Raw genomic sequence first — 25,004 nt, 5'->3', positions numbered from 1 at the left:
GCACAATTAAATTGACAAAAAAAATTGTACCATTTCATGTTACATGCATTGGCTAGTAGGTAGCCTATTACGCTACGGTAGCTCATAACTTGATTTTGGAGTCGATTCGGAGACTGAAATGATAAAAATTTTCGGAGTCAACGTCTCAAAAATCACACGTCGCTCACACCGCAATTCGTGTGCACTGCGCCTGAAGCGCCAACGTGTTGCGTTTTGCGTAGCCGACTAGCATGTAGTTTCAGGTAGCCACTTTAACAAGTAGAAATTCTGCCACAATGCAACCTACAATGCAACCGCCAACCAATAAGAACATGATATAAGAGGCTACCGTCCAATTGTGACCTTTCTAGCACTCAGCCAGAGAGTTAATGCTTGTTTTGAACTTAATTTGGTAATTACAGAAGAAAAAAGGGCAATAGCAGTGGTGGGAATCGAACCCGCGTCAATGAAATAACTACTTTCTAGCCCTCACCCTAACCCAACCAGCTGACAGAAAATCCATTAATTGATTTGCTTTGTATTATCTTCTTTTCGCTTTTTTTCACGTCATAGAAAACGTAGCTTATGATTGGTTGGCGGTGCATTCTAGTCAATTGCAGTGGCAGCATTTTTCCTTGTTAAAGTGGCTAGGTTTCTGATTAGGGTGAGCTATCAATAATAGCCTATTACTAAATATTGCAAAAATAAAACTGCAATTTTTTTATTGTGAAGTTTCTCCTAGGAACAGTGGAATACCTTCTTAGAGACTACTTCTACCCTCCCTAGTTTCTCCCAAGCTAAATTGAGAAGTGAAGAAAATCAGTTGCGTGTTTCTAATACTTTTTCTTTTGGTAGAACGTTGTAGAGTACCTGTTAAACACGTATGATATTGTAGGACTTATTGCGTTTTCCCCCCTGTTGTTACGCGTATGTATTAAACTTCCGGATTCTATAATTATTATATCAAGGCCTACACCAGCTCAGTGGCCTGTAGTGGTTATCGTCTTCGGCTCTAGTGATGATAGATCTAAGATCGATTTCACGTCGGGTCAAACTGAAGATTTTAAAACCCTACCGATTGTGTTCTTGCTTGCTTAACGCAATAAGGATAAGTTGAGTAGGCTAATAATGTGATGACATCTCAAATCTGATATAAAACTAACAAGGTACCTTGTCGCTAAAAAACCTATGCAGTTGTAGAGCGACAATAAATAAAACCATAACATGATTATCAGTGCCGGATTAAGGGTCTGCTGGCCTGTAGGCACATTTTATAAGTGGCCCGAAAATCAGGGTTGCCAACTAAAAAAATTAGAATTATCAGTGTTGCCAAACCATTGCTACAAAGATCGTTGTTGCAATCAGTGGCGTAGCCAGAAAAATTTTTTTGGGGGGGGGCCAAATATTTGATGAATTGGAGAGAACGACAAAGTGTTTGATTTAAGTCATCGCCACCTTATGTGCAGTGGCGTATCCTGGTGGGTTAAGCAAGGGAAGCAATAAAGGTGGTGGGGGGTTAGAGCGTGCCGAAGGCACGCGCATTCTAGGGGGGTCTGTGGGCATGCTCCCCCAGAAAATTTTTGCAAAATTGCACTTAAATAATGGATTATAGCTCTTTCTGGAAACACTTTCAGGATAATATTTGTATGAAATTTATTAGCAAATAAACAGCTATTAGCTTATTAAAGGTAGCTGTTACACACAAACGGGCAAAAACTGCGGCTAAAATTAGAGAACACAAAAAACTCAGCTACACAAAAACCCAACAGAGCAAGCGATTCTGAAATTGCTTCCACAGATTAGTTAAAAGAAGCGTAAATCGCGTAAACTTTGCGCGATTTACGATTTGCAAAATTTATTGGTGTCTTTCTGTGTGTCTAAAACAAATCCTGGGGGGTGTTAATAGCCAGATGACTTGGAAAACGATAGAAATTTATACAGATTATATTATATTTTCCACAAAGGGGTTAACTTCGGAATCCAAACTTTGAAAATTTGAGGAGGGCATGGCCCCTTTCGCCCCCCTGGCTACGCCTACGGTTGCAACTATAACACAGGGTACCGTGCAAAAACTTGGTCATATGCCTAACTAAATATAGCACCTTTGCGCGTTTTTGCGATTGAAAACTCGTTAACTAGTTTTTGGAGGTCAATCTTACGGAGTAAATCGCTTTTAATACACAAAAGTGCCGGTGTACTAAGACGTTGTTGACACATTGTTGATCGTTTAACGTCTTTAATTCGTTTCAATTGTGAAAACGAGCGTTCCCCCGAGGAATTATAAACACCAGTAGTGTGCAGCATTTTAAACATTTTCTGGGCACTTCTTGTTGCTGTTGTTTCATCGCGTCTTGGCTCTTTATATCAGCACATAAACTGACGAAATTCTGATGGGAAGTCGGAAGACAGGTCCTTTGAATACACACCAACCAGACCTGCAAAAGCAACATCGATGTCTTTAACAGACATGGAGTCGTACTCAGTGGCGTAGCTAGGGGGGGGCGGGGGGGCGGACCGCCCCGGGCGGTACGTCTGGGGGGGCGGCACTTTCAGACAGGACGTTTTATTTTTTTTGTTGATAATGCAAAAGTACACGGAAAATAAAAGCAAACTGAATGACAACGTTCAAAACAGTGGCGTAGCCAAGGCGGAGGAGGGGTTTGGGGGTTACAACACCCCTTTGGCACGCATGTGACGTCACGATATTGAGAATGATGCTTTCAGTCTCTATGTCTCTAAAACAAAGTTTGCCTAATTTTAAACGAAACTCCATTAAAAGAGCGAGTTTTGCCAATACCAAACATTCAAATATCTCAGCCAGGAATTAGCAACAAGAAAACATAGAGACTTAGCTTTATTAAGTTACCGAAAATTTCCCAAGAAAACATGATCTTATCCTTTTGCTATGCCACCGGACAGCACCATTTTACAGGAATATTTATACCAGGGGATTTATACCCACATTTTTGTTGAAAATGCTCTCAGAATGCACCAAATCCAAAGTAATTTTTCAAAATTTTCTGGGGGAGGCCCCCCAGCCGCTGGGTGTCGTTTATGGCGAGGACGCCGTCGGGCTTCGGCCCTTAAAAACCCCCCTTTCAAAATTACTGGCTACGCTACTGGTTCAAAACATACAATAATTCCACTTTAAGTCAATTAAACAAATTTCATTTTCACATGCTTTTTCTTGAAGGGGCGGCAAAATCTGAATCCGCCCCGGGCGACACATTCCCTAGCTACGCCACTGGTCGTACTCAGTCAAAACTCCAAACCTCTGCAGCACCATGGAATAGCCTATGCAATATGCATCAATACGTTTCTGTAGTGCATTCAGTTGGTCGATGATCACATAAAACGTGTTGATTTTAAATTTTAACATGACTAAATTTTTACTGATTTTAAAGTGGCCTGGATTTTTGACTGGCCTTGTAGGCACGTGCCTACTTTGCCTAATGGTTAATCCGGCACTGATGATTATTTATTACACAGTATCATTACATTGAGACAAAACGTGGCCTACCTTTCCTGACAAGCTGGTTGGTTTAGAATCTTTATCCTCGGATTGACAGACTCTTTGATTGATTAATTATTCTTGCCAGTTTTGTATACGGTACAGTTTTTGCATGTAGAGTAGAGGCTTTAAACTACTGCTAACGCAGGACTGTTTATAGAGAATGACAGCGAAGCTTCCGATAGTTGTTTCCGGGGAATTATTTCATCCACTAGGAGCCGCCGATGGAGAGCAGTCTTGAAATACGTTGCTCAAGCGCACGCCCCGAATCAACGCATCTTGATTTGAGTCCGGCGATTAATTATTAAGTTGACGGAACACACTTTTAAGTTGAAACTTTATTACTTTCCTCCAAAATCACAAAAGTTGTTTTCAAAAAGTTGTCATTGGTGGCTTCTTTTGATGGTCCTCCTGGCAATTACAAGATGCATGTTACAGCAGGAGGTTTATTGATGTAGCGTGACAAGCGAAACTAGGCTATTTTGGCATGGCTTATCCCCCTTGTCATGTAACTTGATTAAAGTCTACCTCATGCAAGAGAAGAAGCTGATTGATTTCGTTTTAACATCTGGCAACCGAAACAATTTGACCCTTGACCAAACATTACGTGTTTTTAGCCATATAACATCGAATAATGCAACCACATCAACTTAGCCTAATAGCCTATGCATTTCTCACACTGATTCAATCAAGCTTAGTTTTGAAAAGTTGTATTTTGACAAATGCGTGCAATACATAGGCTAAATTAGGTTGCCACAAAGATATCAACACTTATCATTTGATAACGTTAAACTTTACTTGCAGGTTATTTGAACACAATGAACATAAAATCGCTTTTCGTTTGGTACGGTACGTTTAATTTCTATCATATGGATTGCATGGTCTGAAATAAAACGATTTATAGTTATTATTATTACCAGTAGGCCTACCGGTATATAAATAGCTGCAAAATGCATGTGAAGTTGTAAACTTAACAAAAAAATCAGACATATGCGATACTACGTTTAGATACATAAAGATAAAAACACCATTCTGAAAACCATTTGAAGATATAACATGGGCTACTTTCAGCAACATTAGCAAAGCCTGCCAGAAGAATAAATAATCTTGTTGGAAACACAGGTGACAGATTTTTAAAAGAATGGTCGCAATAAAGATCAAAATTTTTGTTGCTGAAAATTCAGTACTTGACAAGTAACATACGATTAACTCTTAATGTTACAAGTTTGTAAACTATTTAAGTTACCCAGTCAGAAAATCAGTTTTTTTACATTGCCTTTAAACGTTGAATCAATGTATAAGAAACTACTGACTTGCTGCCTGGGCATGGCTATACTGCCGCATAAACGTCTAGGCTAGGTAAAATAAAGTCCATAAAATAACTTCAATGAAGAAAACATTAAAACAGGAAGTTACTTATGCTGTGTAATGTCCTTTCCTGTGTTTTTTCATTGCTCTTTTGTCTTTGAATGCTCTATCACAAAAAGGACATTTCCATTCTTGCTGTTCCGAGTGATTCTTCATGTGAAATTTTAAGTCCTGGTAGTGAGAAAAAGCCTTTTCGCATTCCATACATTGATATTTCTCTTCAAGATGGTAGTTTGCAATGTGTCGCTTGAGACCAGCTGCATTTCCAAACGTCATCTCACAAGGCGTGCACTTGTGATTCAGCGCTTGAAAATGGGTTGATTTCAAGTGGCGCTGAAGATTCTTTGCACTCCTGAAGAGTTTTCCACATTTTTTACAAGGATCAGATTTCTCTCCGGTGTGAATTCTACCGTGACGTGCAAGTTCTTCGTCACTGGCAAACGTTTTTTCGCAAATGTCACATTGATGTGGTTTGAGATTAGCATTCCCATGCGCCTCATGCACGTGACGCTCAAGAGCAGAGTTCAGAGAAAACGACTTGTCGCAAATTTTGCAAACGAAGGGCTTCAATCCATCGTGGGTCTTCTTGTGAAGCTGTAAACTTTCTTTAGTTGAAAAATATCTTCTGCACTCATCGCATTCGTAACATTTAACCCCAAAATGTGCAGTAAGCAGATGGTGATTGCGACATTTTTCATCACTAAAAGACTTGGCGCAAACTTGACATGTGAACATTCGCTTGCTAGAGTGTTCCCGCATATGATTTTTGAGCAACCAGGAATGAGAAAATATTTGTTGGCAAATATCACATCGATAGGTTTTGCAGTTTTTCTTTGATAATTTTGTGTCATCAGTGGACAAGTTTGTGGTTTTATGTTGTTTTGGTTTGCCTTTTTTTAGCGCAGGTGGAGATTGTTTTACCAATGTCAGCTTGCATGCTTTCACGTTACTTTGACTCGATTTTCTTGGAGCGCCCTTACCCGTGAGTAAATGCATACCTTCTTCACTTGACACAAGCTTCAAGTTTGTTTTACTATTGATTTCAAACCCATTCAAGCGACAGGCTATATCAGATACAGAACCTGAATCATGACAGAATGAAGTTGTTGAACTACATTTAGATAAGCATACAGTAGACTGATCAGATATAGATTTATCTGCTAATCGATACTTCAAATCCTTCGTTTTCAGTTTTGAAATCAGTTGATGAGTCGTGCTTTCAATTTCCGACACACCTAATGGGGATACTACAGATTTCAAAACTATTTTTTTGTTCCATAGCAGATTAGTTTCAAGTCCATTTGAATCCATGTTGGTTGTGTCATCACAGTTTCGGGATTTTGAAGGGACTGGGTTATTTTTAAGGAGGTTCGATTTGATGTCAACTGGGTCTTCCATCGATTGATCATTATTCATGAGTTTGCGAAAATATTTTGTGCTTTGAACAAAAAACAGGTGGTTTTTGTAGTTGTTTTCAGAAATGATGTTTAAATTTTGTAAAGACAAAGATTTTAATGAGTTCATTTTACGCTTTTCCTTCATAAAGTTTACCTTTTTCAATTTTTTGTTTAATTTTCCACAGTTTGTAAAGCTGCTAGGTCTTTTTTCCAACTTTTTACAAATAATACCAGTGCTGACAGCATTTTGAGTAAAGTTAGAAGTTGCCTTAGAATCCGAAGCTTTATCTTGTTGAACCTCTTTACAATTGATTGATTTTTCTTTTTCTCCCATAGACTCTTTATCTGATGTTGGTAGATCGGGTTTATCTGGGTTAGAGCAAGTACTAGCTGAATCAGTTGTCATAGGAGTGTCTAAATCTGGACTAAATTCGTTTGCATCCATATGCCGGTCTGGTAATGGTGGTAAAAGCTCATACTTCAAGCCAACATAAGCCCTTAAACCTGGAAGAAGATTAGAATGACATGGACTAAACACAAGATGACCGTCTGCACTATTTTCTGTTGATTCAAAGGTATTGCATTTAAACTGTGCAGATGAAGCGGGGATATCTTTAGAAGGAATGTTTACTTTTCCATTTTCAGATGAGACTAATTTAGTTGATTGAGCAGCTTGGTTGAAAAGCTTAATAAAGTGGTTACATACGGTTCGAATTTCTGATTTTATATCGAACCGGAAGGCTTTCATTTCTTCTAAGATTAATTTAGCTAGTACTTCACTTTTAATAGTCTTCGTTTCAAAGTCATCTTCCTCCGATGAGATGTCTTCCTCTGAATCCTCTTCATCTTTTTCTTTTTTATCAAGTGAGGCCATTCTTATTTAACATACTTATCTACAGAACAACATATATAACAAAAGGTTTCTCAATCCAAAACCATCTAAAGTTGCTAAAACAATATGAAAAAATGTTAGGTATAATGGTATATAATTCAAAAAGTACCTTTTGAAGATTGTGTACTAATATTAGTTGAAATATGCTATTATTTTTACAACTTTATTGCAGACAAAACTTTGTCCATAGTTGTTACACAAAACGGCAAAACAAGCAAACCAGACAGTATGATCAGTCAATGATGAAGATAAAGAGCCTCCTGAGTCCTGATAATGTTTGAAGTAGTATGATCTGTAAAAACAGTCAGAATTCATCAAAGACATTATCATGGCTTATACCTTGTTCAAGGTTTGAGACAATATAGCAGGCCTCTAAGCTCCCTGCGGCCACCGTAGCCGAGTGATTAACACAAACATTGCTAACATAGTATCCTGGCTTATACCTTGTTCAAGTTTGGAGACAATATATAGCAGGCCTCTAAGCTAAGAACATTGTTAAATCTTCATTTTAGAGTTTTGCCATCCAGTAATGCAAGAGAGTTTTGCTTCACAGGCAAACCGCTTCTTGCCTTAACTGAAAGTTGATTTAGAGCTTAATCATGTTATTCTGTGTTAATAATGATAAGGTTTGTCCCAATAGCTTATTGACATTGATAAACACTCAATTTTGCAACTGAAAAATTGGTAAGTTCAAGCAACGATGATGGTTCACGTTCAGCTTATGCTCTTCCAAAACTTTCAAATTTATTGACTGGCACATTTTCACGGATTGAGTTTGAAAACACAACTGCACATATAAGTGCATGCCAGCTCACCAGGGTTAAGATCAAGTGGGCGAAACAAAAACAAGATACAGGCCTACAACGATCTGTTCATATTTCCACGTTGACCAATTGGCTACTGTCCACTATAGGCTACCATTTTTCTTAGTCTTGCAAAACGTGGCGTGTTGCTTTTGAAATGACATTACATGGTAGGATTTCTTGCTGGGTTTTTCTTTGCCTACCTTGATTTTGCACGACCATCAGCACTTTTGTCCACTATAGGCTACCATTTTTCTTAATCTTGCAAAACGTGGCGTGTTGCTTTTGAAATGACATTACATGGTAGGATTTCTTGCTGGGTTTTTCTTTGCCTACCTTGATTTTGCACGACCATCAGCACTTTTGATAATGCACCGAGGCTGATCAACAAAGCAATTGTCTACTTTTTTACTCACAAAAACTTTGAAGATTTCACTTAACAGAACTTTTTTTTGTCTTTGTTTTTCAAAATTCTTCTAAGGTGTTGCAAATGTGCCAGATTTATACTGATTTCCTGTTGCAGTATCAAGCATGTTATAACTTATAAGTTACAACACTTGCATTTTTTTGTTTTTATCTTTTTGTAGACTATGTTTTTAGCACGTAAGCCATGGGTGTCCAAACTTTTTTATGATAAACTAGGGCTGTATAAATTATCTGTTTTTCCATCAGAAATTAACACATCTAAATACTTTGTAACACACAACTGTGTTAGTGTCAAGGATGAAACAGACATCTTGGTTTTTATACCCAGGTCAGGTCTGATTCAAGGTTAATAGTAGACAAGTGTAAAATATCACGTATGTGGGAGTTGCTCAGCCTTGATCTCAATCAGTTCTTGTTCAAGTTTATAACCGAAAACGTCTGCTCACACAATATATGTTGAACCAAAGCTCAACTTTTCTTTTGCAAACTTTCGCATTTCTGTAAATTTGTATTTATCCAGCTGCTGATAAAAAGATGTTGCTGTCTTCGCAAAAGATGTTGCTGGGATTAGCAAAGAAACTTAATTAGTTCAGGTCGTTGAATTTGCTAGCAAGAAAATGAATGAACATGCTCTACTGTCTGTACCACCCACCTCTGGCAAATATAGTTGATTTCATTTAATAGTTGATTTGAATAATAATGCTTCTAACTTTTCTCGCCTGAATGTGTCTGTGAAAAATTACTGTCTTCATTAATTTTTTAATGAAAATGGAAGGTAAATTTGTATGATTTTTGTGTGTCTGTGGGCCATAAAAAAACGTATCGCAGCCCAAATTTGGTCTGTGGGGTGGACTTGGACACCCCTGATATAAGTCTATTGTTTTTTATTGTGGTAGTCAGAAATAAAAAACAAACTGAACTTATTGTCATTTTTGATAAATATTTTGCTTTCAAATGTAGCCTAAGTATTTTTTACTACAAAAAACTGTGTTCAGATTACAGTTAGCCCCTGCGGTACATCATTGCGGAGCACAAGGCACATGCTTGCAAGATACAGTAGACTGCTAAGCATACAAACTAGGAAGTGGCTGCATTTACGGCGCCGTAAATACAGCCGTTCCATGCCTTTTTTTTAATCTTTACGTCGCTTTTACTGCGCATGCGCGCAGTAAAAGCGTACTGCTTTGCTATCATACATGCTGTAACGTCCGCTTTTTGTTGCTTCTACCTTTTTCTATACCTCTGTTATGTTTGTCATATACTGTTTTTTCGTTAATGGTCAGAACTAAAAACAAACTAAACTGAACGGCCACAAAAATACGTAGCCTAACGATTGAGTCACTTCGGGTTAGAATTGAGTTAAAAAAAAAATTACCTTTCAGTGGAATCGAACTCATATCCTTGCGAGTGTGAGCTAGACAAAGATCGCACGCGCCACTGATTCACTTGGCAAAACAGTTGAATTTAGAAGTTATATACGCACTTTTTTTCCAGCAACAGCGCACATGCGCAGTAAAAGCGACGTAAAGATTAAAAAAAAGGCATGGAACGACTGTATTTACGGCGCCGTAAACGCAGCCACTTCCTACAAACTACCATACCTGTTTTACAAACAATAGGCTACAGCTTTGATACAGTATCTGAAACCTATTTTCAGTCAATGCACCATTTTCTCAAAATAACACACATAGGCTACGTTTCAAATTCAAAGAACTTTATTAAAGATGTTGCAACCATGCCATATTTTAAACTGATTGTCCTGATTTGGTATAATGCAGGTTATACGGTACGGTAACATCTGCGTTTTAATACTTCTACCGTTTTCTAGACCTTTGCTATGTTTTCAATGTACGGTATTGTGGTTCGTTGTGATGGTCAGAAATAAACACAAACTGAACAGCCTAACAAATCTAACTGCGAGGACCATAGCCATTCAGGACATTGGAAGCAGCTGACTCGATGACTGATAAGTCTTTTGATGCTTCCAGTGTGTTGTGGAATCTAGTTTATTATGGTGCTATTTTATTCGCATTGTTTACAATTATACAGCACTACTCTCGGAACGGTGGTTACATACGGTATACTACTCTCTGCTACAGCCCAGCAACAGTTCAACATCTTTGGATTTTCAGTCTAACTCTAGCAGATGACAAGTGTTTCCACATGTTTTTTAATTTTTTAAACCAATTTCTGATAAAACCGGAGCTATTCTTCATAAGTAATCTGTGATAAAACTACCGCTGGGCGGTGCGGCGGCACATAGCCTAGTTCAAAAACTGAACAAAAATTCACCAAGATAAAAGGCCATAGACGATAACTTTACAAATAATAGTTTTTGTATTCTGTGCTACGTCGATATTTTCCTTTTGTTGGTTTTGTTCTTGTTCACTATTTGTAACTTCATTATTGCTGTTGTTTTCCGACAAAGAGAAAAAATAAGTTGAATTGAATAAATTAAATAGAATTTAGAAACTGATTAATTAAGAAACTTATTCAGCGGTTAGCAGACAAGGGGAACGATAAATAGCCTAGTCTCTATTGATGAAAGACCACCGATAAAATATCGCCATCGGTGAAAAACGCCTCAGTGACGCACACATTGTTTTTCAAGAAAAATTTTCTGTGCTACGTCTACAAAATTCAAGTAGCGTACTGTAGACCAGGGATATCTATAACCACGGGATTGGAAACTTTTTTCGGTGCCATACAGTAGCCTAGAGTCAACTAGGTTTTTATCAGGACTTTCATCATGAGGCTATGCAGCCGAATTGTAAAATTGTCACAGTGATCTTTGTCCATTGTGGTATGATTTAGTTTTTTAAACTCTTTTTAAGGTTTTTTTAGCATCTCATTTATTATTTTGTTAATCTTGATTTTAAATGCACCCTTTTGAAAATAGTCCTGAAATTGCAAATACTTGTCAGAAAATTAATTTTTTGGAAACAGCTTAAAAATTGGTGCTTAAAACAGCTTAAAACTTGGCAACATTACAAAGTGAAGCTCCAGCCAGGAGAATTTGCCCTTGAGGTTTGGTTGCACAACAACGGTTGATGACCTTTATGTTGTAGCAATTTTGCTTTGCTATTTGCTTATTCAGTAGATTGCAGCAAGGAAGTAATTTGGAATACTCTGAAAAAATTTTACTACGTTGTTGATTGTTTTTGCACATCTTTGTCAGTGTACAAAATGGCAACAATAACTAGAGTTTTACAACCAAAGGTAAGTTAAGCTTTTAAGTTATATTTTGGCAGTGGCTATTTGACCGGCGCCGGGTCTTTGAATCTGAAACACTATTTGACCTGTCATGACGTCACTATATAGGCATTTTTTTCTTTTTCTCTTTCAATGCAAAAGACAAGAAGAGTGCCTATATAAGTTCTAAATTCGACCGTTATGTTCAACTGATTCGGTGGCGCGTAGGATAAGTCTCCGGCTGGTGCTCCAGAGGGAATGAGTTCAATACCACGCGGAAGCGTTCTTTTATTTTTAATTTTTAACTAAATTTTGACCCGAATTGACTCAATCGTTAGGCTGCTGCATTTTTGTGGTTAATTTTTAATTTGAGTAGGCTACAGTAGCTTACAGCCCAATTTTTTGTCTTTTCAACTATGACTAATAAAGTTAGAGTTTTTAATTTTCTGGAATTTGAGAATTTCTCTGGGTAATTACATTTTTGCCGTGTTTGCCGAACGACATATTACATTTTTGCGTCGTTCGGCAAACACGGTTTATGTTATGTTGTCCGCTCACTATCTCGTCTCATGACCACACTCCCGCATAATTATGACAGATTGCTACCACCTTTTGTGTTTGTTCGTCAGTTGTTGCTTGTACGCAGGTCAGTGCAGTTTTATTGAATTTCAGTCATTTATTATTAACATTTCACGAATAACTGTTTTGTTTAGATGAATTAAGATATTTTCCTGAAGAGGGCAGTAAGTTTTGCCGAAAACGTTCGGAATTATGTATCTATTTCATTTCTGTATTAATTTTGAATTATGCAATTCAATGTTATTAAGTTGTTATCGATTGTCTGTCTATTTTCATTGTGTTATGCAAGAAAGAACACAACATGTATGTACCGTTTTTAAATTCTTCAGTTTAACCCAACTTGGAATCGATCTCAGATCTACCAGCAGGGTGTGGGATGGAATGGAATGGAAGACATTTTTTCCATCTTCTATCCCAAGATTTTCTTCTATTGCATCTTAGAAATCTTCCATTCCATCTCAGAAATCTCTTCTATCTTCACATTTTATGATCTCTGCGTTGAATATGCCACAAATAAACCTAAAAACCATAGGTTAAATTTAAGCTAAAAATTTAACAGCAGTATTTTCCTAAGAATTACGTATCATTTTGTTTTCTTCTGTTTTCTATCAACTTTGCCATTATAGTTTTTGGTTTCAAAATGTTCAAAAATCTATTTCGTTTAACTGCCTTCTCGAAACAAAACCCACGAGAATCTCCAAACATAGAACACAAGTGTTGTATGATTGAATGCTGTCAAATGTTAAGACGTTTCCTCCTCTTGGGAGAAGTGTGAATCGTTTATTGCTTTCTAATTGGTCAATTCTGCCTAACGACAGTAGGTTTGACAAATACGTGTTAGGCAACAGTCCCGTTGGTTTAATACAAACCAAAAATCGAATTATTTCAGTAAGCAACGTAATATTTTGCATGTCTTGATAAAGCATTTGGATGGAATGATGGAAGATTGTCTTCCATTCCATCATCAAGATCTTCCATTCCTTTCCATCCTTGACATTTTCCATCTTCCATCCCGAAATCTGTCTTCCATTCCATCCCATTCCCTGTCTACCAGCACCATATCGAAAAGTGAAACTACTCGGCTAATGAGCTCTTCCATCCACTAAGTGCCACTGAATGGAGAGTAAACCTTATAATGCAATTAATGCATTACCCAAGTGCACACGCTGAAAGCAGCCAGTGTTGCTTGATCTTGCAGTTTCTTTATCGACAAAGCTGTGTGCTTTAACCATAGGCGCCGGGTTTTGAAAATTGCCGGGGGGGCAAACTTTCTAGCCAACTGATTGCTTACATTCAAAATGCTGATGTTTGTTTGTCAGCATTGATGTTTGTTTGCGTCTATCTGCCATTGTATATTGCCAAGCTTTATAATGTAGGCTCAGGCCTCGAAATTCACGGCGGACATGTCCGCCGTCACAACATGTGATGTCCGCGGGAAGTACCATCTAGGTCGGTCATATTTGTCCGCCGAGAAATAACACAGGAACTAGCGATACAAATCGTCATTGCATAGCACGAACAATTGTTGCGATAATATATTTTCCAGCGCATTCTAGCCCGCATCTAGAAAATGTGAATACTGTATCTCTTAGCTTCCATTTAAGGAGGAAAACTTTCGATTTTTACGTTGCTTCAACGATTGATGACATTGCATCAGTGTAACAATGGTGAATTCTTCGCTAAGAATCGATAGGAGTACAGGTACTTCTACACTAATCACGCGCAATTTAGTTCAAGTTTTACGTCACAATGTCTGGCTTTGATCTCCGAGTAATAATGATACGGCAAGGTTGGTTACTAAATTAGATTATACGAGTAGGCTATTACAGCAAGATGCAACAAAATTTGTTAAGTTTTGGTATTACAGTAAGAAAGAAAAGACCCAAGGAAAATTCACTCTCGCTCACATGACACGCAAAAATACACGTAAAGAAAAAAGCCTGTGAAACTTTGCACAGCAGAAAATAGTAGCGTTGGTGTAGAAATTTTTCGACTCCTTCCCAGAGCATTGTGACGCAACAAGCCACACGACCTCGTTCGGTGGGAGTTAATCAGTTATGTGACGTATTGATCAGCTACACGGCGCTTTGACTCTTCAAGCACGAGTCGTTGGTCTGATGAAAGCCTTTCAGAGTGACTTTACTGATTTTTTAAAAAGCCTTCTAAAACCGTAGTTAGAGTTTTGAAATGGCAAAGAATTATTATCAAGATAAAGTAATTAAGCATGACGATCGACGGCTAAAACTGGTGTGTCCGCCGTGAGACTTAATTTGTCCGCCGAGATAGCTGCTCAGACCGGACACGTTTGTCCGCTGTCAACAAAAACGAATTTCGAGGCCTGTAAGCTACTTCGAATTATATGCTGGTCACTTTGAACTTTAGCTCTTAATACGCGTAGATACTAAACCGAGCAAACAGCAAACTACACCTCGTTATTGACACTTCCAAGAAAAAACAAAGCAGAAGAAATCAAGAAAAACGTTTTTCAATCATTGTTACTATGCTTCAACGGTACCATGCTGGCGTTTATCAGCTACCGTACTTATGTTTCTTTGGTTATCTTAGGAGCAGCGCTCTTGTTGCAACAAGTAGATCTTTTAATTGAGATCGATCCGCAATGAAGGTCAAACTAACGCAAATCTAAACTTACAAACATTTAATTAAGGATTTTTTTTAAATAATTTGCGGGGGGCGCCCCCCCCCCGTGCTAAATTCACTGGGGGGCGCCGCCCCTCCGCCCCCCCTGAAGTCGGCGCCTATGGCTTTAACCAACTGGCCTATTTGAGACAACGTTAGACTAGTGCAAAGAGCAAACATGCATGCTTTTCCCCTTTCATAATACAGTTGTGACTAATGCTAGTTGAGTGCAAGGTAATACTTGCCATTGCACAACATAAAATCAAAAAGATCAGTTATGGTACATTTTTGTCCCTCTGTAATTACTACCGGTACTGTAATTAGCCTTTTTGTTGATTTTCTTAAACATACTGATGTAATTTCAGGTAAACGTAGGCCTTCACAACAGCGTGTTATTGCAAATAAATAAACACAATAATGTATGTTTATGTGTCATTATATCAACCTATTGTGTTGTAGGTTGAAAAATATATTCACTTTTTTTACCTGAGAAAAATGCAAAAGCGATGTTGTGGTTAAAAAGTAGACTGAATAGTATTTTTATAGTGTGTTTCACTTCTCATAGGTTTTTCACAGGGATATGTAAAGAAGGGAATACGAAGCCTTTTATTACGTTTGACAATAGAAAGGCTTCTGTTTATCGTAAAATGACAATTGGCACTGATATAGTAGTTTGATAAATCTTGTTATGATAACCTGCATTGCACTATTAATATCAGACCTGGATATTCACTGTATGCTCATGGTTAATTGTTGATTCAACTACCCGTATACTAGCCTACTGCAAAGGCTTTGTTAAGAAAAGCAGTTTACTGGTAACTTTTCAACTATCTTTCCAAACAAGTATTCTTTACACATACTTTACGTAACATTTGGTAGCCGTCTTCTGTAGCTAACTTACCAGCTGTACTACAAAACTGTCTGCAATTTTTAAAAAATTGCATGTTTAACTCTCTACAAACTACCGCCCTGGAGGTGCTGTGAGGATAAGGCAATTGCAGCAAACCTTTGTATGCCCTGCTTTAGATATCTCTGGTTTTTCATCATCAATAGTTAATGTAACTTGTTTGTACACTAACAGATGTCACGTGTACGTCTTTTTCACACAACCATTCGGGCCAGATCAGCTGTCGCTATGAGTCGACTGGAACCTGACCAAACTATAAAATATGACAGATTAAAAGAAAACATATCAATTGTAAGAAACAGGTAATAACTTCTAATCAATTTTGTACAAAGAACGTTTTACTTTAGCCATTGTTGTTGCTTCAGAAAATTAGTAGGCTATGATAAAGTGGCTGCAATAACCTTCCTAGGTTAGCTTCATGTGCCTTCAAAGCCTTTCATGTCAATAGCAGTATTATTCAATACTTTCATACAGTTTGAAATGAATTTGTGCTGATTGTATTTGGAATATCCTGTTTACCACATAGTTACTATATTTTGATTAAATTTGTGTCTAATTTAGAAAACACACCAGTTTTTAATGTTTCTTGCTCACAGATTGCAACGACCTTTGACACTCAGTGAAAAAATATTGTATGGGCATTTAGATGATCCTCATAACCAGGTATTTCCTAGCCTCAATGATTTACGCGTTTTTCAATGTAAGGCTTGTCAGTTGTCACTGTCAGCTACAGTAAAAAACCATTTACATTATGAAATTGCTTGCAAAGCTTATTGAACATTTATGCTAGCATTTAAGTCTGAATATGCAAGCATTGAAGAAATTTTGTGCTATGAATTATATCCAGCAAAAACATTATAGCCTACTTTGCTTTTTCATACTGTATAACTGTATAACAGGACTTTTAATATTAACAATGCTTGAAGTAACTATGATAAAATTAATCAAGTGTTTAATATGAGGTGATATGTTTTAGGAAATCATTCGTGGAGAAACCTATCTGCGATTGCGACCAGACAGAGTGGCAATGCAAGATGCAACAGCGCAGATGGCTATGTTACAATTTATCAGCAGTGGTCTACCTAAAGTAGGAAATCATTTATAACTGTGTAGCTGCTGAAATTGTATTTTGTGCCACAGAGTCATGATGTTTTATTCAAAGTATGCTAAAAAACAAAATGTTACAAAGTATGTAAATCAGCATAAACGCAATAGATTGTTTTTATAAGTCACCTGTACTAATTTACTGTTACAAACAGGTGTTTACTGCATAATTGTGAATCATTTTTAATGATTAACAGTCATTATATATATATTATATTATATAACCTATATATCACAATATAATCATTATAAGTTAGGCAAAAAATCAAACATTATCATTTCCCTGAAATGTGATGTGATTTTGCATGTAGTAACAATCATAAACTAAGAAGATGTTATGTGTGTTACTTGCACAAGTTAACTTTTAATGATACTTATCTCTTGATGAAATATTTAGGTAGCTGTGCCATCAACAATCCATTGTGATCATTTAATTCAAGCTCAGATAGGCGGCGACAAGGATCTTGCTCGTGCCAAAGAAATGAATGCAGAAGTTTATAACTTTCTTCAAACTGCTGGTGCAAAATATGGAGTCGGGTTTTGGAAACCTGGCTCGGGCATTATTCACCAAGTAAGTTTTACAATTTTCATAAACTTGTAATAAACTTTGTCCATATGACTTTTCTGGTGGTGGTGTGTGTTTCGAGTTAATGCACAATGTTTGTGTGCATACATTTTCTGCTCTATTGTTGTATGAGTTGGTTATTGTTCGTTTGTCTCTGTGCTTCATTAGCTACAGCTGGATTTCTTCATAACTAGAGCAAGCATTCATTAACCTTCAACAACTTTTTAAAGATTATTTTGGAAAACTATGCTTTTCCTGGAATTCTGCTGATTGGCACTGACAGCCACACCCCCAACGGAGGTGGATTAGGTGGACTTTGTATTGGAGTAGGAGGTGCTGATGCCGTGGATGTCATGGCAGACATCCCATGGGAACTGAAGTGCCCAAAAGTGATTGGTGTTGAACTGACAGGAAAATTGTCAGGATGGGCCTCACCAAAAGGTAGTGACAATTTTCAATTCCAAAGCATTGTGCATAAAAGGATTGTAAGCAATCTATTACAGTGGTAACTTATCTAAAAACAACTTTATTTTGTTGTGTGATTGCAAACAAAACTTGCAGTTATAGTATTGTTTGTTTGTGGGAAATAATAATTACGGTAAAAAAAATGTTTTAAAACGTTAAATTGAGTCTAAGTTGTTCTACAGTATTTCTCACGAGTTTATTTAAAAGCATTGAGGGTTCAAAAATACTTATACAAACGTCATTCCTCGGATTATTCTAATGGGTCTCTTACAAAAAATCCTATTATTGCAGATGTGATATTGAAAGTGGCAGATATCTTGACTGTGAAGGGTGGAACTGGTGCGATCGTCGAGTACCATGGACCGGGTGTAGATTCAATATCCTGCACCGGCATGGGAACTATTTGCAACATGGGTGCTGAGATAGGCGCCACCACTTCTGTATTCCCATACAACAATAGAATGAAGGATTATTTGGTTGCAACCAACAGAAGAGGTTTGTTTCGTTGTCATTTCAACATCGATGGACGATGGTAACTACGCTCTGTTTGAAATTTCTGATGTGCTGCACATTCATAGAATGATCGGAAAATTTCGGAATACGTCGGAAATGTTTTGGAGAGCTTATACCGGAAAAGTTGCGTTTTGGTACCACAGTATTTATTACCTTTATAGAGTAAAGTTGCAGTTCACGGTGAAGCAAACCTTGACTTGAGTTTGTAACCTTGCTTCAAAATGTCTTATTTGTAAAGCAAGAACAGATAGGAACCTAAATTATGTGTTACGTCAGATATCGCCGATGCGGCCACAAGCATGGGTGGCGACCTTATCCCAGACAAAGACGCCAAATATGACGAATTGATTAAAATCGATTTGAATAAGGTAATTTGCTTCTCAGTTTTTAATGAAATGCATAGAGACGTTTTTCTGTGGCACTGCAAAAGGCAACATACTTATGGCAGTATTTATCTGTTATGATGTATGTAAAATGTGTTGGCTAGATTTATGTATATTTTTTGATTCCGCGGTTTTTTCCAGAGTGTAACCCAATTTTTCGCAGTTGAAACCCGCTTTGAATGGTCCGTTCACGCCTGACCTGTACAACCCTTGCTCCGAGATGAAGGCGAATGCTAAGAAGAACGGGTGGCCTCTAGAAGTCAAAGTCAGTATGCTAGCATTGTACTTCATGGCTTTATGCTTGGTTTTTTTCTCGCTACAAGTTGCACGCGTCCTATTATGTTATTGATAATAAATAATGAAGTACGTTACTGTGCGAGAAATATGTTGAAAGTTATATATGAAGAAATTCCGTCTTGTCGTGTTGGCACAATAATTTTACCAAAAGTTCTTCACCAGCGAGAGCAATGAGCATTACAAGTTTTGTCGTCGATAAGAGCAGTTTACTGAATTAGTGTCATCCTTTCTCAGGTTGGCCTCATAGGAAGTTGCACCAACAGCAGCTACGAGGACATGGGAAGATCGGCCAATATCTGCAAGCAAGCCCTGGACAAAGGCTTGAAAGCAAAGTAAGTGAATTGAGATGAAAATAAGATACAGTGAGGGGCAATGTCCAGGCACTACAGACTCTTCATTTTTAGTTTTGCAGTATCATGGAGGAAAATTATACAACTTGGGCTGCTATTATTATTGTTCAAGAAAAGGCAACAGAAGGCAGTGGTGAAAACTTGTTGTGTGCAATATCGTTTGTAGTTTTAACTAACCTTGCATTTTATCAATTAAACTAAAGTCGAAAACCAAAATCACCAACTATTTCTTTGCCTCTGTTCAAGTTTGCTTCTTTGGGTTTTCCTCGATATGGTAAATTATATGGTGACCAATCACTGGATTGAAAATGGCATTTATCTTGCACTCAGGTCGGCTTTCACCATCACCCCGGGTTCAGAGCAAGTACGCGCCACCATAGAACGAGATGGTTATGTGAGTACTTTAACGAATGTTATTGCCAAATGATATTATTAGACAGATGACCGCTTTTTGAAGGACAAATAATTTTTGCAAGATTGCATCAGCATCGTGCGGAAGTGAAATGTTGCTACGTTCAACATCAACAAAATGTTGCGCCGAAATTGCGCAATCTTGCTACGACACGATTGCATCATCTTGACGACCTTACATCAATTCTTTTTTTCTGCCCAGGCCGAAGTGTTCCGTAACGTCGGAGGTGTCGTATTGGCCAATGCGTGCGGCCCCTGTATCGGCCAGTGGGACCGCAAGGACGTGGCCAAGGGCGAAAAGAACACGATCGTGACGTCATATAACCGCAACTTTACCGGCCGAAATGATGCAAACCCTGCGACACACGCCTTCGTGACGTCACCCGAGGTAAGACCATGACAGACTGACGTTGTAATATAGCAGTGACACGATTTTCTTTCACGACTTCCATGGGCTTTATGAAGTTCGCTTTTTATTTGCATTGGTCGCTGTGTGTAAGCATGTGAAATGTTTGCGCACAAATATTTACATACGAGTAAAGAAATTTAACGTTAAGAAATATTGATGCATTGAAGTTTTATTTGTGTCTGTTGCATAGTTATGTGTAGGAGACTTGTTCAATGATCGTATTTTTATCAATCTGCTTGCGAAATTTTGCAAATCGTTGTCGCAAAACTGAAGGATTATTTTATCCAACTTTTCTTGGCATTCCTTGACGTCATTTCAATGCATTTCGTATCCTTGCAGGTTGTGACTGCGATGGTGTTTTCTGGACAACTTGATTTCAATCCGGAAGTAGATTATCTCACGGCCCCTGATGGATCGAAGTTTAAGTTTACGCCACCCACTGGCGACGAATTGCCATCAAAGGTTGGAAAAGCATAACCTTATCAATATCATTGTTAGGCCTATAAGATTGGAGTTAGGCGATTTTTTTAAAAGTTGATTTCAACAGTATACGATGAGTTTTTACTTAACGCCTGTTCATGCAATTTACCCAAATAATGGTTGTCATGTTAAATTTGCATAAACTTACTGCTATCTTACAACCCAGACAGCAAAATTCGTCTTTTTTACATTGATTCAACGTCTACAGAATGTAAAAATAATAGATTTTGCTGTCTCGGAACTAATCTCCTCTTGTTCCAGGGATTTGATCCCGGAATGGACACCTACCAACATCCTCCAGAAGACAGCAGATCAGTCAAAGTAGATGTTGACCCCAAATCAAATCGTCTTCAATTGTTGGAGCCGTTTGACCAATGGAGCGGAAAGGACCTCGAGGACATGTCTGTCCTGATAAAGGTTAAAGTTCAAGAGTTAAAAAGAGTTTATTTAATAAATTATTTTTCTTTTTTGTGGTGCAACGAATAAAACTGATTAAACAAAGCACAGATGACACCTGTGATTATAATTTTTTTTCTCTAATCTTATTTGTTCGTCAAACAACGTTACCAGATATACCCCAGGTTAACAAACGAACAACAAAAATACGAGACATTTCTCTGTCAAAGTAATACCAGTGGCTTCCGCACAAACCTCTTTTGCCTCTTGCCAATTGACTTACTCTCATAAACGGAGAAATTAACTTACCGGTGTAACGGTCCAGGAGTGACCAGAGTTGCCAAATATAATTAATTTTTTTGTATGAAAATTATTGAAATTCTTACTGCTCAAAAAGTGACATTGACAATTTTAAGCATTGATTAATCTTAAATGAAAAGGTGTGCATTAGTTTGAGAACAACTACTCAATTAAACTTAGTTGTAATTTTTTTGTTTTGTATTGCTTTCGGAAGCGCCGGGCAGCTTTGGTCATTTGTGGTCTGACGTCAATTCTAGACTGCCACGCTACGGTAGCATGGTAACTCCTGGACCGTTACACCGGGATAAATTTACCCTAGGTTCATAATTCTCGCTGAAATAAAAACTTTTGAGGGAACGCATATATTGAAGGTGTTACGGGATACAGAACAACGTTTTTGATAAAGTGGGATCCTGTTGCACAAAGAGAACTTGTTTGAAAAGTTTCGTAACATGTTCCTACTTTTTCTGACACCTGCATAAGTGTAAACTTGACGTTAAGAAGGGCACCCAGTTGCGAAAGCTTGCTTCAAATTATATCGTAGCAACAGTACCCAGCAAATCTGTATGGTTTGCGAATACGCTTTACTTACTTGATGTTTACTTCACAATGTAGATACTGACGATCTGTTTTGGCCTAATGCTACGAGTTCGCTGTGGTGGTACGTACTGTAGTAGCGGTTTGCAGTAGCTTTCGGAACACAGTTCTCCATTCATTATACTTGATGTTAAATGACCAGGTAAAAGGAAAATGTACAACCGACCACATCAGCATGGCTGGCCCGTGGCTCAAGTACCGCGGCCATCTTGACAACATTTCGAACAACATGCTGATTGGAGCGATCAACATCGAGAATGACGAAGCCAATAAGATCATGAACAGATTGACAGGAGACCATGGCGCTGTCCCGGATGTAGCCAGACATTACAAGGTCGTGTTTTGCAAAAATTTCCTATTTAACTAACAGTTGTTTATTTGCTATGAAGATTGGATTGTATCATTTGGTGACTTTTCAAATATTATACTACTCTATTTATTTGCCCTTTACTCACCAACTCCAAAGAATGTGCGATGCTTTCTTTGTTTGTTGGCCACCCTAAAAAAATTCCGGACCCCTAAAATGATTCCGCATCCAAAATTAACCCCCTGTCAACCCTACTGGTATTAACAACCCCATAATAACGTGCCAGATAGCGTTAGACAACTCGTTAAAGTTATCAAAGCAGTGGTATTTCTAGATCTTTTCGGAAAAGTGTTCATTATAAAATGGTTGTTGCTACAGGCGAACAAAGTGAACTGGGTCGTTGTTGGTGATGACAACTACGGAGAAGGGAGCAGTCGAGAGCATGCCGCCCTGGAGCCTCGTCATCTTGGAGGAAGAGCTATCATCGTCAAAAGTTTCGCTCGCATCCATGGTGAGAGTCAGTTTCACGTAACGTCTTTTCTTAATTCATCATTTGATGCGTGTTTGCCTCTCGGAATTAACCGCCATGTGATGTGCCTTTCTCCTCTGCTTTGCCGTTTCAACTTATGCATTTCGTTTTCAATTTATTGTGTAGATCAATTATTTATTTCAATGTTTTTGTTTGTCGTATCCAGGCTTACACCCGGTGGTTGAAGATTTAGATTAAGTGGACGGGAAGGCAAGGAAGCCAATCTTCGTGTCCACCTTCAGGCATGCCTTTAAGTGTCCTGCCAAAGACACAGCCGCATGCTCTTGAGTGGTGTCGAACCGGCGCCCTTTCGATTGCCGTTCCAGTGTTCTCACCACTCGGCTATGCAGCCGACATTTCAATGTAGATGTAAAATCAGTTATTTTTTCGTTACGTGAAAAGGGCTAACATGTGTATGGCCGAAAACGTTCATAGTTTATGTTCAGTTTAATATATTATGTAGTTGAATAATATACTGTATTATGTTAAATGCCGTGTGGTTGCTTGGTTTTATCTGTTTATTATTTCGTTGGTCCACAAAAAAACAACTCTAGAAATTTGTTCCTTCAAACTGTTTAAAATTATGCGGAAACTCTGATTCACCAGTGGAAATAGTTCTAGTTATTTGTGACTTTTTTTCAGAAACGAATTTGAAAAAGCAAGGACTTCTTCCATTGACCTTCAGTGATCCCGCCGATTACGACAAAATTCGACCCGACGACAAAATATCACTGACCGGTTTAAGTCAGTTGACACCGGGAAAAGTACGTTTACTGTTTGCGAAATCTCTCTGCTTTCGATAACTTGTATGATGCAAATGTGTTTGAAATGTCCTGATATTGCATGGCTTTTGCTTGAAAAGCCCCAATATCAATCAGGTAGCCTACAGATTGACTCATCTGTATGTACAGTATAAAAGAAATGTAGATATTTCTCAATGACTTGCTTTTAGTTTCAAGGGCGGCACGAGAATGGCAGAACTCTCTGCTCTCTATCTACAATTGCCGTGCCTCCAAATAAAAAAACATAGCACTTTCACGGAGGAACTTATATGATGGTTTTTTAAACCGCATAAAGATGACTCACCCCTTGAGAACTTGAACATCATAGGACGGGGGTGTCCCAACTGTCATACTGCGTTATATGGAAGGGACAGCGACGTCACATGATATAACCAGCTTAGCTTTTAAAGGATGCTCTAACCCAGTGGCTCAAGTTTTTCCCTTGAGGCGCCCTTGGAAAAGTTTGCTGGACTCGCGACTCACTCAACGATATAACAGCAGGAATTTCAGTAATTTTTATTTATTTGTGTCTCCGGCTTTCTTTTGCCTTGAGGCGAAGCGACTTGTTAAATCATTATCAATTGCTACAGTTTCGTAGCAATGAGTTCGAATGCACATTTCAGGGGTCAGTAATATCTGTAAGCATTTTATTATTACCGCAATTGAGTTTAGATACCAAACGATATCATTGTGCGACGCACTTGGAAACCTAGAACCTCTTCTTTCTGTCAATAAACTTTATTTTGATTGTTAACTTTCTATTTTGTTTTTGCAGCCGGTCACCTGCGTATTGAAACACTCCGATGGTAGCACTGATACCTTCCCTCTGAACCACACATTCAACAGCACCCAGATTGGATGGTTTAAAGCAGGAAGTGCATTGAATATGATGAAACAGAATTTTTAGCTTTTCCGTTCAATTGGTCTTGTGATCGTCGGACCCTTTCTACAATGCTGCGTTTTCTGTAAAGTCTTTTGGTTTGGTATAATTTATTGTGAACACTAAAATTGAGTTATCTTTTTAGTTCAACGTCTCAAAAGTTTTAACTTAATCGTAATTTTGTTGACTGAAGTTTATACCACTCTGTACATTGAAAGTATGATTGCAATAACCTCGTTCCAGAATTTAATAAAAGGTTGACTCATCGTTAATTGGAAGAAAGTTGTGCCTCAAAACAGTTTGCAGACGTTGCATCTGAAGAAGGTAATTATAAAAGTGTCCAAGTCATATTTTGCTCAATAGTAATAGGAGTTGGTATAATTAAAAGTGTTTTAGCAATTACCTAAGCGTTGTCGCAAAATTCTAGCACGGAAAAGTACCGAAGGTCAGTCTTAAATGTCAGATTTCACGACGCGTAAAATTTTTCCGATTGACCTGGAATCGATCTCCAATATGCCGAAGGCGATCAGCTCGGCCGCTTAGCT

General features: G+C 38.0%; 2 protein-coding genes across 2 annotated transcripts; one reads left to right on the top strand and one right to left on the bottom strand.

Annotated features, from left to right (window-relative positions):
- Positions 1 to 4,184: 4,184 nt before the first annotated feature.
- Positions 4,185 to 7,199, bottom strand: LOC145772125 (uncharacterized). Its single transcript, XM_082583964.1, has one exon. It carries the CDS (start codon positions 7,127 to 7,129, stop codon positions 4,907 to 4,909), a length of 2,223 nt encoding a protein of 740 aa, XP_082440090.1. The 5' UTR covers positions 7,130 to 7,199; the 3' UTR covers positions 4,185 to 4,906.
- A 4,186-nt stretch (positions 7,200 to 11,385) lies between these two features.
- LOC145772869 (aconitate hydratase, mitochondrial-like) lies at positions 11,386 to 24,735 on the top strand. Its single transcript, XM_082584753.1, has 18 exons — positions 11,386 to 11,595; positions 15,866 to 15,993; positions 16,288 to 16,354; positions 16,668 to 16,778; positions 17,193 to 17,366; positions 17,591 to 17,801; positions 18,117 to 18,320; positions 18,615 to 18,706; positions 18,885 to 18,986; positions 19,253 to 19,350; positions 19,699 to 19,762; positions 19,982 to 20,167; positions 20,528 to 20,650; positions 20,930 to 21,085; positions 22,104 to 22,295; positions 22,647 to 22,779; positions 23,440 to 23,561; positions 24,355 to 24,735. The coding sequence occupies exons 1-18, from the start codon at positions 11,563 to 11,565 to the stop codon at positions 24,484 to 24,486; spliced, it is 2,328 nt and encodes a 775-aa protein (XP_082440879.1). The 5' UTR covers positions 11,386 to 11,562; the 3' UTR covers positions 24,487 to 24,735.
- Positions 24,736 to 25,004: the final 269 nt, after the last annotated feature.

The sequence above is a fragment of the Aplidium turbinatum genome, chromosome 6 (genome assembly GCF_918807975.1).
Source record: "Aplidium turbinatum chromosome 6, kaAplTurb1.1, whole genome shotgun sequence".
NCBI classification, from domain to species: Eukaryota; Metazoa; Chordata; class Ascidiacea; order Aplousobranchia; family Polyclinidae; genus Aplidium; species Aplidium turbinatum.
Note: the sequence above shows the minus strand (reverse complement) of the source record. Positions and strands in the feature narration are given on the sequence as shown.